The sequence below is a fragment of the Rhinatrema bivittatum genome, chromosome 7 (genome assembly GCF_901001135.1).
Source record: "Rhinatrema bivittatum chromosome 7, aRhiBiv1.1, whole genome shotgun sequence".
In the NCBI taxonomy this organism is placed as follows: domain Eukaryota; kingdom Metazoa; phylum Chordata; class Amphibia; order Gymnophiona; family Rhinatrematidae; genus Rhinatrema; species Rhinatrema bivittatum.
The window spans coordinates 118,030,509-118,049,244 of NC_042621.1; the positions used below are offsets into that span (position 1 = coordinate 118,030,509).

The 18,736-nt window shown below is 42.8% G+C and overlaps 1 protein-coding gene across 24 annotated transcripts in view; it reads right to left on the bottom strand.

Annotated features, from left to right (window-relative positions):
- Positions 1-18,736, bottom strand: part of CAMK2G (calcium/calmodulin dependent protein kinase II gamma) — a 425,093-nt gene that overhangs the window by 169,232 nt on the left and 237,125 nt on the right. For all 24 annotated transcript variants that reach the window (XM_029608983.1, XM_029608982.1, XM_029608986.1 and 21 more), the window contains exons 4-5: positions 12,067-12,121; positions 6,772-6,837 (exon numbers count right to left, since the gene is read on the bottom strand). In XM_029608983.1, coding sequence (XP_029464843.1) covers positions 6,772-6,837; positions 12,067-12,121 — 121 coding nt within the window. The remainder of the gene's footprint in view (positions 1-6,771; positions 6,838-12,066; positions 12,122-18,736) is intronic.

Sequence of the window (18,736 nt, forward strand, 5' to 3'; positions counted from 1 at the left end):
AGCTGAAACCTCAGGTTCTTAAATGCAGCTGAAACTCTACCCAAATTTAGACACTAAAGTTTTTTTGAAAACTGACCCCCTGGTGTCACATATAGTTGCAAAGCACGACTTCCTTAACCTATTGACAATAAATAAAAAATGTTTGGTGTATTTTTCATGATGCTGTGCGGGAGACCTGGCTTCTGCTTTTGGAGCCAGCCAAGGTTACGGCAGAGGTAGTGCTCTTAGCCCCTAACAGGGATAGGCATCCCAGCCATCGCTCAACACAATCTGCTGGTCTGTCTCAGGGTGATCATGTACTGGGCTCCATATCACCTTGCCAAGGTTTGTCACCACAGTGGCCGGGAGGAGGGGAGGGTATAAAAATGGGTCCCTAATGCCACCATAGCCCTAGCAGAAGCTGATCCCAATGAAGCTGGAAGCCCAAAGGAATTGAAGGTAAACTGCCAAGTCAAAATAAAAAGAAAACCAAAACTGAAGACACTTCCCTCTGTTATCTACTTGTTGATAAATTAGAAGTACAGTTTCTGATTGCTCTTGCTGGTTTGATGCAAGCATTTTCTGGGTATAAGCACTTCTTATTGCTGCTGTATATTTGTGATCTACTTATTGCACTTTAAATAATACAAGTGCAGTTTGCATTTCAGCAAGTCACGCTTTCAAGGCGCCTCTGTACAGTCAATCTCAAAGGGGAGGCTCGCATCCTCGGTGCATCTAAATACAAAGTTCTTTTACTACTCTGATGTAATTCTCCAGAAAAGGACGGCACCAAGAAAGAATGACACAGGAGGAACCGAAAACAGAGGGGTCAGGAACAGTCTGTCCTACACAGAATTAGTGCAACTACTGTGGGGGTCATCCATAAAGGCAAAGCAAGTATGGGGCAGAGAAAAACAACAAGACGTGGGGAGACTGAACAAATTATCTGTTGGTTAGGAAAGGTTCGAGGAAAAAAAATAAAATAAAATTCAGCCTCTCTTCCCTGGTCCTATCCCCATCATTTCCCCACCGCCACTGTGCCTGCACAAACCCCCCTGTATCTACACCGCTTGACCACTCTCTTCCCTGAACTACAAGTCTGGTAAGCAGGGGGGATTTTTTTTTTTTTGTTTGTTTGGGTTTTTTGTTTGTTTGTTTTTTTTTTACAAAAGCAAGTGTTTGGGCGGGGGATGGGAATCTCTGGCGCTAGAGACGCACAAAGGAATGTTTCGCTGATGGAATCCACAGCATAAATCACTGACTGGGCTCTGCAAGTCTCTACCCAAAATCCAGTGTAATTAGAAAAAAAAAAAAAACAGAGAGAAGCTGAATGTGCATGGCCTTGTCCTAAAATGGGCAAGGTCTCAGAATGTGCTTGCTCCAAAGCAGACTGAATAAGACTCGCACAAAAAGCCAGAACATTTTATTTTATTTTTTTTTGTCCTGTAATCTTTCTTCCCTGGAATTCATATCTCTGCTTTCTTTTTTCTGTTCAGATATTCACAGCCTATCAGCAGACACCTCATCGGTCATGCTTTCCACAATCAACAAGCACCTATTCCACAGGACAGTGTGTGCCCTCAAAGCTGCCCAGAGAGAACCGAATCTCCGCAGAGTGCTATCCCTTCCCCGTCCCTCCCCACAGAGGGACAGACACCCCCAGGAAAAAAAAACCAAAACAAAACAGCACACTCCTGAATAAATTCTTCGCTCTCAGGCTGGGGCTGAGGCTCAACCGTAGTATTACATACTTTGCCGCAATAAACACAAGATCAAGTCTCCTGCCCAGAAGGGTTGACAGAACTATGCTCTGCCGCAGAACAAGATCATCAAGCTCTAAGGCGAAAGGACAGAAAACTGTCACTAGTGTCACAACAGTTATTAGTCAATCAGCAGCCCTAAGGGTTAGTTTCAGAGGAGACTTCATCCTCCAGGCAATGTCAGTAAAGGGGTGAGCATCGTCCAGACCTGCTGTTTGGCGAGGTGGGAGATATATGAAAAAAGGGAGCATGGAGATGAAATTAAAAATACCTATATCCCCTTCCTCCTTCCACAGGAAGCATACAAAAGGAACACTCGATGTGTGAGAATGGACAAAAAGAAAATGTTTGTACGCCACATACTCTCCAACTCACCTCACTCCACAGCAACTCCCAGGCCTCCCCCCCCCCCCCCCTTTATACTGACTAGGAGCTCGGTATTCAAAGGCTCTGTCTGGCTAACCTTTGGAATTAGCTGGACAAAAGCCAAGGTTTGAATCCTTCTTCTGCATACACTTATCGGGATAAAAAGAAAGCAGAACTGGAGGCGTTCCAGAGATGGGGAGTAAACTTTAGCCAGAGCATGCAAAATCTTGAGCGCTGCCCGGCTAGAGTTATGCCCGTAAATCTGGGCAGCAAAATAGCTGTCCTAAAAGTTACCTGGGTGTAACATTACCTAGGTACGTTCAACAGCAGCTGACTTGGATTTGCCAACACAGCACACTAGGGGCCTATGCACAGGAAGGCAAAAATCTGAGGGCAGCGAGCTGGCTGAAGATATGCTGCCTCCCGGCTGCTCTGCTTGTTCTCAGGAGAGAACAGACCTCTGCTTCCGACTTCGTTACTTCTCCTGCCAGGGAGCGGCAGAGAAAAGGAGGGAAAGGGAGTGACCCCTGGAGCAGACAAAGCAGAGCAAAGAAAAGCTGCTCTGCTCCCTAAATTCAGCCCCTCCACTCCTGGTTCATGGAAAGGGAAGAGGAGTGGGAAAGTGACTGATAGCACCAACAGTGTCCTGAGGTTAAAAAAAAACAAACCAAAACAACAGAATCTCAGATAACTTTATTGTCATAAAGTTTACATGTGTTGCCAAAGTAATACATAAAATGGTTAAAATAAAAAGGGAACATATTTACAAAATAGCGATAACTGTAAAACAAATTTAGAGAGCAGAAATGTCAATAACGAGAAGAATTCCTAGAATTTGGTGCAAGTCCGCATAGTCCCTGGTCAGATTCTGTTTCTTGTCTGGTGGCAGGATACATATTTGCTGCTGTAGCTGCTGTTTTTCAGTCGTCCCCCAGGATTATGCAGAGTTTATCCTGCTCATTCTTTGGTAGGAAGTCTCTGTTTTTCTTTTTCAATTTTGGGAAACGTGGATCTCTGCTATCTGTCTTTTGCACATTACCGGAGGAAATGCTTTTCTGTTTCTATTTCTCCAGTGTTGCATTGCACGCAGAATCTGGCTTCTTGGGTTTTCCAGTTCAGCTTTTCATCTTCATCATCATTTATTTATTCCATACTTTTCCCAACTAGAGAGCTCAAAGTGTGTTACAGAAAGTCAATTCTAATGTTTTTATTTTGTCTACATTTTTCTATTTCTAATTTGTGATCACTTATGGCGAGGGTCAGTCTACATGGCATGTGTGTAAGAGATGATGTATTCTGTTAGCATACAGTTTCTGTGTAGGGATCTGTATCAATCCAGCTTGCTCTGTCTTCCAAGCTGCACCTTCCAGTGGGAGGTGTACTGGTGTTCTAGGGCCTGGTATAATATCTGCAGTGCTACCTTTTCATAGGCAGAGTTGCTGCCCTGCAAATCCTTGGAGATACTGCTGTTCTCCTACACGTGTGTAGAGAGGTTTTCTTTTTGTAGCATTTGTGCTACTTTACAGAGTGCCTGATTATGGAGGAAGTTTGTGTCACTGTTATTGAGGTGACATCAGAATTTGAATATTATTTTTTGTATGGTAAGTAGTAAGGGGAAGCAACATAATTCTACTTTACATTACTAGGGGTGCTGCAGAATTAGAAATGCAGGATTTCTTTTGGTGTTCTGTCCCATTCTGTATAGTTTGGGGTTAAAGACAGACCCTAGACTTCATCCCTATATCAGAGGATTGGTTGCATGATGCTACTGAATACTTTAATAGTTTTACTGGGCGGTTGTATTTGTCCAGAGGTTTCTTTGCTGCATAAAGGCCTCTTACAGCTTTTTCTTATAGTGTTTTATAGTCATTTTAAAACTTCCAGATGAACTGAATTTTAGACCAAGGTATAGATATTCTAACCCTAGGGTGTGCTCGACCCTTTTTGAGGAATAATTGAATTTGTGTTGGGAACTTTTCTTTTTCTGAATAATCTCTATCTTTTTCAGGTTTACTTCTATGGTCCATGATTTGCAGCATATCTCTAGCAGGTTTAGGTTCTCCTGTAGACCTTCTGCAGTAGGGATTAAAATGACCATATCATCTACATTTCATTGAGTTTTAGCCCTGGGGCGGAGCAGCTCTCTCCAGTACTGTGGGGCAGTCATTGATGTAGATATTAAAGAGGGTGGGACTCAGGCTACATCCCTGTCTTACGCATTACTGTTGTCTGCATGTTGTTTACCTTACAGATGATGGATGAATTCATGAATTTAATTATAACCACAGGATTTTTTTCCCCCCAATTCCGGTTTGCAGTAGTTTGAAGTTGAGGCCAGGGTGCCAGCCAGAATCAAAAGCTCCTTGTAAAGTCAATAAAACATGCAAATATTCTCTCTCCAAGTGGGTGTTTTTTTGCATGTTTGTTAATCATTGTGTCTGTAAGGTAAAGATGCGGGCAGTGGTTCCATGCTTTTGGGAGGAGCATATTCTGACTTGTGTGTGCAAATCTTTCCTCTTCATTAGGAATTGCAACATTCATTTGTCAGGGACACTATAGAACAGTTTGACAATGTTACTGTTGACACTGATCCCTCTATAATTATTTCGGTATCTCCATGTTTACAGCAAGTAGACTCGGATTAAATAGTTAGTGCTTCCTGAACTTGTAACCCTGCTATATTTGACCATTTTATTTACCCTGTTGGGGGCCCTCTGTTTCCTGCTCCAGCCCATCCTCCCCAGATAGCTGCAGAGAACAAGAGGGAAGGGGAGGAGGCTGGAGCAGACAGAGCAGAGCCAAGAAAAGCTGCTCCTCAATCCAGCCCCTCCCCTACTGTCCTGTACAGGGAGGCCTGTGTGCAGGAGGAAAAAAAAAAAAGCTAAATCAGCCAGGGAGTGGCAGACTTACCTGGGCGACTCCTGCTGAATATCGGGACAAAGTTACATGCATAACTTTACTTGTCTAATTTACCTGCTCACCAGCTCTCTAAGAACCGACCTCCTAGTACTTTCAAACGTAGCTTCAGGTAGATGCGTGGAGTCGCTCAGTCTCATCGCTACTCCAGGCAATCTCTCCCTTCTGCATAGTAAAGGCAGGGGCTGGACTCCCAGAAGCTCTTGACACATAGGTACAAGAACTGAGCCCCCTGTAGGGCTCTACTGTGTAATAAATGCAAAGACCGAGCCCCCTATCAGATTCTGCTGAGGGCAGGGACTGTGCTCTTACAGGGGGTTCCACGGTGCAATTCCTAGGCCCGCTAAGCTCCTAGGAGCTCCTGCTGTGCAGTAAGCGCAGGGGCTGAAACCTTATATAGTCCTGTTGTGTAATAAATACAGGAACACGTTCCTGTGGGCTCCTGTTGTGTAATAAAGTGCAGGAAATGAGCTCTTCTGGGTTCCCGCTGTGCATATCTAAGAATCCAGGTGCTAGATTTCCTTCTGTGAGAGAGAGAGAGAGAGAGAGAGAGAGAGAGTGCTTCTTTCATGCTGACAGGACCAGGCATAAGATCGCATGGAAGCCACTCAGCTTGAGGGAAAAAAGGTCCAAGCCTGGAATCCCTATGTATATGAGCTAAAGGCAAGCTCTAATGGCATAAGTACAGCGTTGGCTGTCAAGAGGAGCTGCTGCTGTAAAATTAGTGCAGCTTCCAGTAGTTTCTGGTGAAGAATAAGTGCAGTGATTTGGCTCCTGGGAGCTGCTGTTGCTCAAGCAGTAAGACACGACAGGCCCACGTTGTAATTATACATACCTAGACATATTGTTATGGCACAGGGCCTGATGTGTGCAGAACTGCACTTCAAGACAGGCTGTATTATTACAATTAGAAAACTGATGAGCAGCATAAAGGAATAAATAAAACCAAAACCAATATTTTCTCACTGTGCAAAACACAGGGAGTACTGCATGTTAAACCGTTTCACGTCTCAAGAGTGATTATGCCGCAGTTTTAGACTGCAACCCCAGTTATTCAAACAGACCCAGGGAACAGGTGTTTGCCCCACTGCTCAGTCAAGTCCCCAAGGGACAGGTGCCCACCCCACTGCCTGGCTAGGCTGAGGAAAAGGAATTTCTCTGCTGACCAGGCAAGGCCTGTGGGACAGGAGATCTTGCTGCCCCCTCCCAGGCCTCGGGGAAACCAATGCTTCCCCCACTGCGCCATCCGGTCCATAGCAGGCACTTCTGCGATAGGACGTGCACAATCACTGAAAGACAAATCTCAGTTTGAACGAGGGCTGCATTAGCAGGCAACGACGCAAGACCGTGGCAGAAGAGACCTTTCCACCTTTCATGGCCCTGCGGTCTCCTCTTCACGATCAATAAGTAGAGCTCGCTACCCTCCCCCCTCCTGGCCACACACAGGTCATGACTCCTCTGCAGAAAGTGCATGACAGCACCATATGCAAGAGGTGGCAAAAGGGCCACGGAGACACAACAAACATGGAGTTGCCATACCAACCAAGCTGAGGCAGGTTATCATAGCAACAGCAGCTAGATGCATGCAAAAAAAAAGCAAACCCTGAAATGAGAGGGGTGGGGGCTTATTGAAAGAGAACATATTTCTAATAAAGCCTCACTGTAGGACTCTTTCAGAGATCACCAATAACGTCCTCCCAACATTCGTTCTCTGGGGGCAGCAGACAATCGTGCATCGGTCCATCCTTACCTGGCATCTGCTTCACTATAATACTCTCTTGCCACAATATCTTCAAACAGCTCGCCACCAGTGACCCTGCAATCAGAGCCAGAAAAGAAAAAAAAAAAAAAAAAGAGTTAAAGGGACATCATAACACAAAATCATAAGCAGCTCCCCACACGTTCGCCCACATACCACCCACCACAAATATGAATAGAATAATCTAGTCTGGCTTTAAAAAAAAAAAAAAAAAAAAAAAGTGCTTTCAACTTAATTCATCTATCTAGAAACAAGCAGCAAGCAGCAGCAGCAAGCAGCCACTGAAGTTATTTTATGAAAACAGAACTGAAGCAGCCCAAAGGTCTACTGAAAACGGCTTGTCCTCCTTGGTGCAGAAGTAAATGGCGTGCAGAACTGTTCATCGGGTACCTCATTCCACAGCAGCGAGGCACGAGAAAAAACTCTTGGTAAAATAATCGAAAAAGCAGTGGTGTCACACTTATCTGATTTCTTGGTGGATAATAATTGCTATGACCCTTTCCAACCTGGTTTCCCTATTGCACTGAGACCACCTTATTGGCCTTGTCTGATAACCTTTGTTTGGCAAGGGATAGATTGGAAGATGGGCTTTGAATTTTGCTGAACATTACAGTGGCTTCTGACTTACTTGGTCATCAAATATTCGACTTATTTGTGGCACTGGGGACAGGGGGAGGAGGTTTTTGAATGTTTTCATCCAACAGCAGTCAGGTCGTGATAATGGATAATTTCCACTCTAAACCTAACTCACTGCTGTCCTGTGCTCCTCAAGGCTCCATTATCTCTCCATTTCTTTTCAGTTTATTTTTACTACCATGGGGAGTGTTAATTTGTGTATTTAAAGTGAAGTACTTTTGCAATGCCGAGAACCTCCAGCTTTCTCTGCATCTGGGCTCTCATCGTGATCAGGGGCAGATTGCAGGAAAATAGCCCAGGGGATTTTTTTCAAAAGCAGCCCATGGGGTAACGTGCTCGACTCTCTTGTGCACTTTCCTACAGCGTGTGCTTTGACAGCTCCCAAAAGCAAGTCAAGCTGATCCTAAAGCCTGGAAGAATAGAGCCAAAATATAGCCAATAAAAATTTCACATTTTACCTAGACAACTAAGTAGAACACACCCTATACCAGGAGTAAACAAACTGAAATGTAGTCCTCCCTTTTATCCATTAAACTGGTTCCCCACTTCCCATGTTTGGTTAAATCTCTCACATATATAAATATCTTGAATTCCTGGCCTAGTGTTAAAGCCTCTTGCCAACCAATCAGTTCTTGAACTGTCTGCCAAACAATAAGGCAACCACACTGCCAGCCAGTGGCTCAGACAGTCACAAACTATCTCAGATTCACACACACATATTCTGTTGTTGTGCTGCTGCTCATGTGCTCACTAATGGGCCGATACAGTACAGTGCGCTCCGGTGGAACGCACTGTTAGCCCGGGTTTGGCCGCACATTTTCGACGCGCTAGCTTTACCCCTTATACAGTAAGGGGTGATAGCGTGTCGAAAATGCACAGCCAACCCCCCCAAAACTAATAGCGCCTGCAACATGCTAATGCATGTTGATGGCACTATTAGTTATTCCCACGCGATCCAGAAAGCAAAATGTGCAGCCAAGCTGCACATTTTACTTTCAAAAATTAACGCCTGCCCAAAGGCTGGCGTTAATTTCTGCCGGCGCCGGGGAAAGTACAGTCCCTTTAACTGCTTTTCTGTACACCCTCCGACTTAATATCATAGCAATATTAAGTCGGAGGCCCCAAAATTTGTGTCCCTAGAGCCTCTTTTTACCGCGGGCCCTCATTTACATACTAAATCACGGGCACAGCAGAGTGGCCTGTGCGAGCATCGGGAGAGTGAGCGCTCGCCTCGGAGTGCTGGCTCTCCCATGGGTTTTACTGTATTGGCCTGTAAGTGCCCTCCACCTGAGCACTGCCGCATTATATAAAGTTCTCGCTTGCTGCCAGCCCTTCCCCAGCATGCAACAGGTCCCTCCTTTCCCATTCCCACTTTCCAGGAAACTCACTGGATCCACATTCAGAGTTCAGCCAGCCACCTCAGACAACAGCCTCACTAACACTATTACAGGCACTTTCTCCTGACTCACTCCCTCCCTTTCTGCGACTAAAGCTTGCCTCCACTTCTCCAACCACTCTTGCCCCCACTCTAGTGCATTCCCACTGACTGTGTGTTACAGAATCTGCTGCTTGTATGGTCCTCCAGCTCTGCTCTGCCTGTCTACTGTAGGGGAGGTGGGGGACAAGAAGTGATCCTTGCTATCGGCTTTCTCTGGGGCTTAAAAAAAAAAAATTAAACCCTGGTTGAGATTGCATGCATCACCGATGCAGCTGAGACTAAAAAGAATCACTGACCCAAAGCAGTGAAGCTTCAGATGGAATCCTTCTTTCCCACAGAGCCAGTGCAACCGGGGTCAGTGCAAGAGTTTAATGCACCCTATAAGGAGAACCTTATAGTCTTGTACTTCCCACCTGGGTCTCACTCTTCCCACACACAATTTAAAATTATATATTAACAGATTTTTACATGTAAAAGGCATTCAAAGTACAGTCTTCTGAGGTAAAAATATCCATTACAGAAACATGTATATTATATTTACCTGCACTGCTGTGGTGCCAACCTGAAAACCCTGCAAAAAAATACACTTGGGAATCCATATGGAATTAGGCCTAGTGTAACATGTGCTGTGTGTGCTTGGCCCACAGAAAACCATGAATTACAATATAGTAAACCTTCCATATTAAAACAGCACTAATGGCCAGCACTCAAACAGCAACAAACCAACCTATAAAAAAGGAAAAGTTCAAATATCACAGCAGGCCCTAAAACATCAATATACCTATCATCAGGAAAACAGATCTAGCCAGGCTGTTATAGATCCTCACACCAAAACTACACACTAGCAGAATACCTCACCTCACACACACACACAAACCACAGACGGACCCTCACCAAATACAGAATAAGAGATCAAAGTATAAATAGAATTGTGTAGATAAAAACTGAATGGGAAACCACAAGCAGTGAGACTCTGTATGCAGTGCAACAATGGAAAAACAAATGCCATCATTCCTCATAAACAATAAAATCAAGAAAGATAAAACATCAATCATTATAGTAAAACCATACTAACAAAAAAATAAATATTTCAAAAGAGCTGATGAATAGAATATCCAATTAAAAACATATATAAATTTTTAAAAGCTCCCAAATACCAAGAAAATATTTCAAAAAACAGCAGACAAAAAAAACCAACCGACAATTAAAATTAATAAGGATTAAACAACCCCCCCATTCTCCATACCTGGAAAGTTTTGATGCCAGGAACCATGAGATTATTGCGGATTAGTCAGGGGGTGGGGAATGTACACATTTTCTCCCCTCTCTCTCATATATTCACACTCATGCACACTCGCTGACACACACACTCTCACACGCACGCTCGCTGACACACCACAACCACTCTCACATGTATGCTTGCTGACATACCACAACCACACTCTCACTCACACATATATGCTCGCTGACACACCACAACCACTCTCACATGTATGCTTGCTGACATACCACAACCACACTCTCACATGTACACTCGCTGACATACCATAATCACACTCTCACTCACACAAGTATGCTCACTGACACACAATCACACTCTCACACAAGCACGTTCACTGACACATACAAATGCTAATTAGCTCACTCATATAAGTTTAAAAAACGTGTTTTTACTTACATTAGAGGTTAGGTGGGTTCCCTGCAGGGCCCCTGGAGAACAGGGTCTGAGTGGGCTGACCATTAATGCTTCAGGAAGAGGTATTCCATGGCGTGGTAAAGAGAAGGATGTATGGCACCAATACCTTTTTTTTTTTTCTCGTTCCCACCCGGACAGAGCGTGCAGAATGAGGGGAGACCGTGTCGACATGAGTATTTCATGCTGCCGAGGCTGAAGAAGGAGGGCTCAGACAGCAGTAGAAACAGGCCGAGGGAACAGTTACCACTGGCCACAGACACTAAACATTGTCAGAGAATCTGAGAAAGGAGCGAGCCTAGGAAGTCGCTGTTGCCACGGACACAGAACATGGAGAGAAGGGAGTCTGAGAAAAGTGCAAGCGCAGAGAGCCAACTGGTGAGACTGGACATGGTAGGTGGAGAGTCTGAGAGCCACTGGGTGGAGGAGGCTTGTGATCCACCGGGCATACCTAGGAAAATTTTGAGTTGGGGCATGGGGGATGCATATATTCCCTCCCTTCCTCCCCACCCTCTTTTCAGCACACATGCACTCTCACATTCTTCCTCTCCCCCTGAAGAAATGACCCCAGTAGGGGTGGGAGATAGGCTGTCTGTGTGTGACTGGGGTGGGGACAGATGGGTGTATGTGTGTATGAATGGGTGGGGAAAGAGGAGTGAGCATGTCTGGGAAGAAGTCATGCTAATGCTTATAAAGTAGACACCAAAATAGAAAAGAGGGTAGTAGCAAACACTTTATTGAATCTGCTGCTTTGAATAATCAATGTGCAAACAAATTGAGTCAAAGTAACGAGCAATAACAAAATGTCAGAAAGGCTCAAAAGCAAGGCAAACACATGTGGGGGGGGGGGGGGATGTGGTCTTCAAGACTAATTCTTACATGTTATTTTGACTCAATTTGTTTGCACAGTATTGGATTTCCTGCTTGGATAGTATAAGTATTTTTGCTACCACCACCCTCTCTGCTATGGTGTTTGCCCTTGAGAACGTACGGCTGTCTGTCTCCACTTTTTCCTTTTGCACCTGGTGGCTGGATTCAGGGCCTGCAGTGTCCTGGGATGCACGACTCCCTGCCTAGGACCTCACGGCAACGCGCAAGACCCACGCATGTTGGGGGCGGGAGATAAAATAGGGGGAAACAATCCTCGGGTAGCTGCGGATGATGGCTCATGTGCCAGTTTTGACTGAGCTGCGAGCCCAAAAGGAGCCAGGCACCCTACCACCACCACCACCTTCCACTCTGGCAACCTGCCACGTTTCCGAAAAGGTCCTGGTCCGTTGCTCTGGCAGAAAATAAGCATCGCCTGCAAAGACCCATTTACCAAAGAGGCGCAAGGAAAACAAAATCTCATTATGAATCTTGCGTGTCTTTCTGCAACCCTGTTTCCTCGGAGAAGTAGGTAGGGCCTGCTACTCTAAGGACCTCTCATCTATCAAAGTTTCCTTCCCACAGACACAGAAGAGGAGAAATCCTTTGATTAAAACCAGCCCTGAAAATTTTACACTCCAGAGGTACTCACAGGTCAAAGACGAGGTAGTGGAAACCTTCTTCAGAAATACTGTCATGGAGGCGCACTGTGAAAAAACAAAACAAAACAAAAAAAAAAATGAACAAAAAAAGGAAATCAAATTACATTACATGAGCAGAATCACCGCAACACAGTGCCCCCCAAGAAACAGCACATCCTCTGCTATGATGATCCGCCAGGGCGGTCTCATAATTCCTGCCCAAGGCCACGAAGGCCACGCAGAGATCCAAACTTAGGGACGCATGTACTGTCACCCCCACCCCGCTTCATGCAGCCGGGGCCAGGCAACCCGCAATCAGCTACGCTGAAGCCAACAGGGGGGAGCCCCAGTCCGTGGCAACAAACACGGACTGCCAGCAGCTACCATGGCCTGCACCACACACTTCCAAGTTATTAGCTACCGCTTCAAGCAACAGCACTAGCGATAAACATGGCCATCTCTTCTACAATTCAAGTCGACGGTTTAAAAGCATTCTGATTTTTCTTCCCCCTTTCAATTTTATTTCATCCCTGAACAGATATCAGTACTTAAATCATTTGAAACCTCCTCCTCACTTACTTACTTCTTGGCCTTAACCTAAAAATATCTGAATGCTGCTTGCTGTATAGGTCCCCATCAGAACCCATTGCAGGCGTCACATGTAAAAGCAGGGACGGACCACAGAAAGAGTGGAGTAGAGGGATTTTCAAAGTAAGGAGCAGGGGCCAAAAATAAAAGGTGTACATGTGTTAGTTCAAAAAAATAAGAAATAAACTACCATAGGAAAACAAACAGAAGACCTGGGAATAAGGAAGATTTAAAAAAAAAAAAAAGCAGCAGCAACTGAGCAAAGATCCAGGTAAGTTGATGTTTTGAAAAATGTATTTAGGATTGCAGCTATAAAGTCAAATGCGGGGAGAAAACAAGGATGAAACTTTCGATATTTATTACAAACCTCTTGTGAAAAAAAAGAGTACATGGGACTTAAAGGAACAGCTCCAGTTATCTAAGTCGGTCTACCTTAAAGAACACCCAAGGAGGGAAGCCAAGACAAAGGGTGGCTCCCTGGGGAGAGACAGAAAAGCAAAGGCCTAGGAGCAAGTAGAGGCCTAGGAGGAGAGGAAGAAACAGTGGACAACAGTTTGAGTGTCTGAGGGCCCCTAACTTTGTGACAGGGTTAGCTGCTGAGGTAAGCAGACTGATCATTCCTTTCTGCCCTATTTAATAAAAGGGCCTTTGTTTGAGAGATGGCCTGAGTCCAGCTGCTTCTCTCCTCTGGCAGACTCCGTGGAACCAAGCCTCCTCGTGGTGTTACACCCCTCTATGTTAACACAAAAAAAACCCAAAACCCAGATATGACTACAACCTGGATAAAGCACCTGTTCTGCCTTTGGTTTAATTTGCTCACACATTTCTCAGTCTGCAATACTGAAGTCATATCCCCCATGTGTGCCAGCACTGTGCAAGTACAGAGAATCATTTAGTTGGTCTTACTCAGAAACCTGTATTGATCATTAATCTAAAAATTGTATTATTCACTGGTTATTATGAACCTTGTTCTTATCACTAGAGATTGCTATTTAATTACGTTTATTAGTTTATAATTTTATTTTCACTGCGTTGCTGCATAACTTTATATGTAGATATTGTAAACTGCTGCTTTCAGCACTGAAATAAGTGGCTTGTAAGTTAATAAACTGAAATCCCAGCTATCTGTAAAACTAAATACTAATTCCAAGAAAAGGAAGAAAACAGAGCTTGCTATGTTAATTTCCAAATTAAGTGCTAGCAGAAATGAAGGATGCTGAGCAAAGTGACAAGAATGGTCCTGGGAGTAGGAACAATAAGATTCCCAAACTTCATTCTGACCCCCATCAGGAAGTAGAACTATTTCATTATTTGGAAAACACATATATGTGAGCAGGAACAAACCTAACACACAGTCATAGAACAATTTAACACTAAAAATATCACACAAGGAGGATAATTTTCAAAAGAGGTGAGTAAAATGGAGCTTTAATCACAGAAACAGCTTATTATAAACTTGCCCACCTGATATGCAGGTAAACTTACCTGCGTATGTCCTGTACATGTATACGTTTACCAGGACTGGTCAGAGGCATCACGGGGTGGCAGTGGAGAGAGTTTTGAAGTTACACAAAGATTTTTTTTTAATTATTTTTAAAAGAATGCATATGTATTCTCTCAAAAATTTTCCACACACATAATAGCAAGGATAATCGTGAGCAAGCAAATTTGGTGGACTAATTTTCTAAGCGGATTTATGTGCACAAGTCTATTAAGAGTAAAACATTGATAAGAGAGGTGAAGAGAGAATTTGAAATGAAGTTGGCCGTAGAGGCAAAAACTCATAATAAAAACTTTTAAAAATATATCCAAAGCAAAAAACCTGTGAAGGAGTCAGTTGAACCGTTAGATGACCGAGGGGTTTAAGGGGCTCTTAGGGAAGATAAGGCCATTGCAGAAAGAGTACATGAATTCTTTGCTTCTGTGTTTATTAATGAGGATGTTGGGGAGATGCCAGTTCCGGAGATGGTTTTCAGGGGTGATGACTCAGAAGAACTGAACAAAATCACTGTGAACCTGGAAGATGTAGTAGGCCAGATTGACAAACTAAAGAGTAGCAAATCACCTGGATCCGATGGTATGCATCCTAGGGTTCTGAAGGAACTCAAAAAGTAAATTTCAGATCTATTAGTTAAAATTTGTAACCTATCATTAAAATCATCCATTGTCCCTGAATACTGGAGGGTAGCCAATGTAACACCAATATTTAAAAAGGGCTCCAGGGGCGATCTGGGAAACTATAGACTAGTGAGCCTGACTTCAGTGCTGAGAAAAATAGTGGAAACTATTCTAAAGATCAAAATCACAGAGCATATAGAATGACATGGTTTAATGGAACACAGTCAACATGGATTTACCCAAGGGAAGTCTTGCCTCACAAATCTGCTTCATTTTTTTGAAGGGGTTAATAAGCATGTGGATAAAGGTGGACCAGTAGATGTAGTGTATTTGGATTTTCAGGAGGCATTTGACAAAGTCCCTCATGAGACACTTCTAAGACAACTAAAAAGTCATGGGCTAGGAAGCGATGTCCTTTCATGGATTACAAACTGGTTAAAAGACAGGAAACAAGAGAGTAGGATTAAATGGTCAATTTTCTCAGTGGAAAAGGGTAAACAGTGGAGTGCCTCAAGGATCCGTACTTAGACCGGTGCTTTTCAATATATATATAAATGATCTGGAAAGGAATACAACGAGTGAGGTTATCAAATTTGCAGATGATACAAAATTATTCAGAGTAGTTAAATCACAAGCAGATTATGATACATTGTAGGAGGACCTTGCGAGACTGGAAGATTGGGCATACAAATAGCAAATGAAATTTAATGTGGACAAGTGCAAGGGTTGAGACGTTACTCAATGGTCCTCATTCACTGAAATATCAGAGCTAGAAGTAGAATCCATACTAAAAAAATCTAAACCCGGCTCCACACAAAATCGATACAATACCAACATTTGACATAAAAAAGCAGCCAACACAGTCTCCCCAACCTTAGCTAAGATTATAAACCTATCCCTAAAAGAAGGAACAATCCCAGATATGCTAAAAGGAGCAATTATAAAACCAATCATAAAGAAAAAAAAACAGTGACCCCCTGATCCTAAACAACTACCATCCAGTCTCAAATCTACCCTTATTAGCCAAATTAATAGAAAAAACGGTATAGAAACAACTAGCGGAACACCTTGATAACAACTTACTATATCTGTCACAAAATGGATTTTGCAAACACTACAGTACCAAGACACTACTCCTCTCACTTACAGACAACATCCTAAGAGGTTTTGATAGTGGAAAACAATACATTCTAATAATGTTAGACTTATCAGCAGCCTTTGACACAGTAAACCATAAAATTCTACTAAAAAGACTAAAAGAGATTGGACTACACAACGAAACAATAAACTGGTTCAGCTCATATCTTTCAAGTTCAGATCAACAATACACTATCAGACAAATTCAATCTTGAAACAGGTGTACTGCAGGGATCAGCCTTGTCTGCAACCTTTTTTAACATATACATGCTTCCATTATGCCATCTACTAGCAGGATTAGGAATCATACATTACATCTATGCAGATGATATTCAATTAATTCTACCAATCGACGACACAATAGAAAAAACATTAAACCTAGCTAACATGTACCTAGACATCATAAAACAACTATTAAACCGAATGGAACTAGTGATCAATATTGAAAAAACTGAATTTCTACACTTAGAAAGAAAAAATATCGAAATCATTCAAACCCCAATAATACTCAAAAACAACCAGAAAATAGAACTAGCGGAAAAAGTAAGGAACCTTGGAATAATAATGGGCCCTGAAATTAATCTAAAACAACACATATCGCTAAAAGTCAAAGAAGGCTAAGCTAAACTCATGATCCCCAGAAAACTTAAACCGTTGCTAATTCCTGCAGATTTCAGAACAGTGCTTCAGGCACTAGTTTTCGCCAGTATGGATTACTGTAATGCACTTTTTCTAGGACTCCCAAATACAACAATAAGACCACTTCAAATTCTACAAAACTCAGCAGCGAGAATACTAACTGGAAAAAGAAGAAAAGACCATATAACTGAAACTCTGGCCGAACTTCACTGGCTACCCATAGAACAAAGAATAAAATACAAAGCACTATGAACCATACATAAACTAATACATGATGAAAAAGCAGACTGGCTAAACACTGCACTAAGGGTACACGCACCACACAGGAACCTTCGTTCAGCAAACAAAGCTCTCTTAACCATTTCCTCAGTCAAGTCAGCGAGACTAACCCAGGTAAGAGAGAGGGCATTGTCTTTAGCAGGACCCACACTCTGGAACACAATGCCTTTGGAGACCAGATTACAGAGAGCCCCAAAACATTCAAGAGAAGTCTAAAGACATGGCTTTTTAAACAAGCCTTTTATAAAGAGACTGGAGAATAGAAAATACACTGGAATAAACAGAAGAGCACCGGCACACAGCACTATTCTCATAAATGTGCATTACAATATTTTAACAAATTGAGTACACAATGAATGTAATAATATAACAGTAAATGTGATTTTTTTTACCTGTAAAAGTACATTCTAGGTACCCCTGGCCAGAACTTACATCACTAAACATTTGTACGTATTTTTATGATTTAATGTAACCGAAACTTAATGGCACCTGTTGGAATGTACTATAGTATGCTTACTCCAAACTTACTTATGTGCCTACTTATAAACCGTTGCAATGGTATATAACTTAGCGACGGCATAGAAAAGACTTTAAATAAATAAATAAATATAGGGAAAAATAACCCTTGCTGTAGTTACACAATGTTAGGTTCCATATTAGGAGTTACCACCCAGGAAAAAAATCTAGGCATCATAGTGGTTAATACTTTGAAATCATTGGCTCAGTGTGCTGCAGCAGTCAAAAAAGCAAACAGAATGTTAGGAATTATTAAGAAGGGAATGGTTAACAAAACAGAAAATGTCTTAATGCCTCTATATTGCTCCATGGTGAGACCGCACTTTGAATACTATGTACAATTCTGGTCGCAACATCTCAAATAAAATATAGCTGCGATGGAGAAGGTACAGAGAAGGGCAACTGAAATGATAACGGGGATGGAACAGGTCCCCTACGAGGAAAGGCTGAAGAGATTAGGGCTGTTCAGCTTGGAGAAGAGAAGGCTGAGGGGGATATGATAAAGGCCTTTAAAATAATGAGAGGTCTTGAATGAGTAGATGTGAATTGGTTATTTACACTTTCAGATAATAGAAAGAATAGGGAGCACTCCATGAAGTTAGCAAGTAGCACATTTAAAACTAATCGGAGAAAATTCTTTTTCACTGAACGCACAATTAAGCTTTGGAATTTGTTGCCAGAGGATGTGGTTAGTGCAGTTAGTGTAGCTGGGTTCAAAAAAAGGTTTGGATAAGTTCTTGGAGGAGAAGTCCATTAACTGCTATTAATCAAGTTGACTTAGTGAATAGCCTCTGCTATTACTGGCATCAGTAGCATGGGATCTTCTTAGTATTTGGGTACTTGCCAGGTTCTTGTGGCCTGGTTCTGGCCTCTGTTGGAAACAGGATGCTGGGCTTGATAGACCCTTGGTCTGACCCAGCATGGCAATTTCTTATGTTCTTAATTTGGAGAAACTTGCGTGCATATTTGCTGCCTAATTTAGAAGGTTGTAGAATTACCCCAAGATTAGTGCTATTACAATTACATATGCTCCGTTAAGAACATAAGAAATTACCATACTGGGTCAGACCAAGGGTCCATCAAGCCCAGCATCCTGTTTCCAACAGAGGCCAAACTACGCTACAGAACCTGGCAAGTACCCAAACACTAAGTAGATCCCATGCTACTGATGCTACATTATATCAAAGAGAATTACTATTACTGCTCTTAGTTCTGGCAAGCTGAGAACTGTTTCTGCAACACCAGCAAATGTCTAATTCCTACTCTTGGTGATGTCTCCTAAACCTTTGCCAACTCTGTGGCATGTGTGTGGCACTGCAAAGCAGAAAATGCACAAGTCGCCTGCTCATTATGTTATGCCATTCTTTAAAAGAGTATTTCAACTGAGCAAACAAAAAGCTGGTG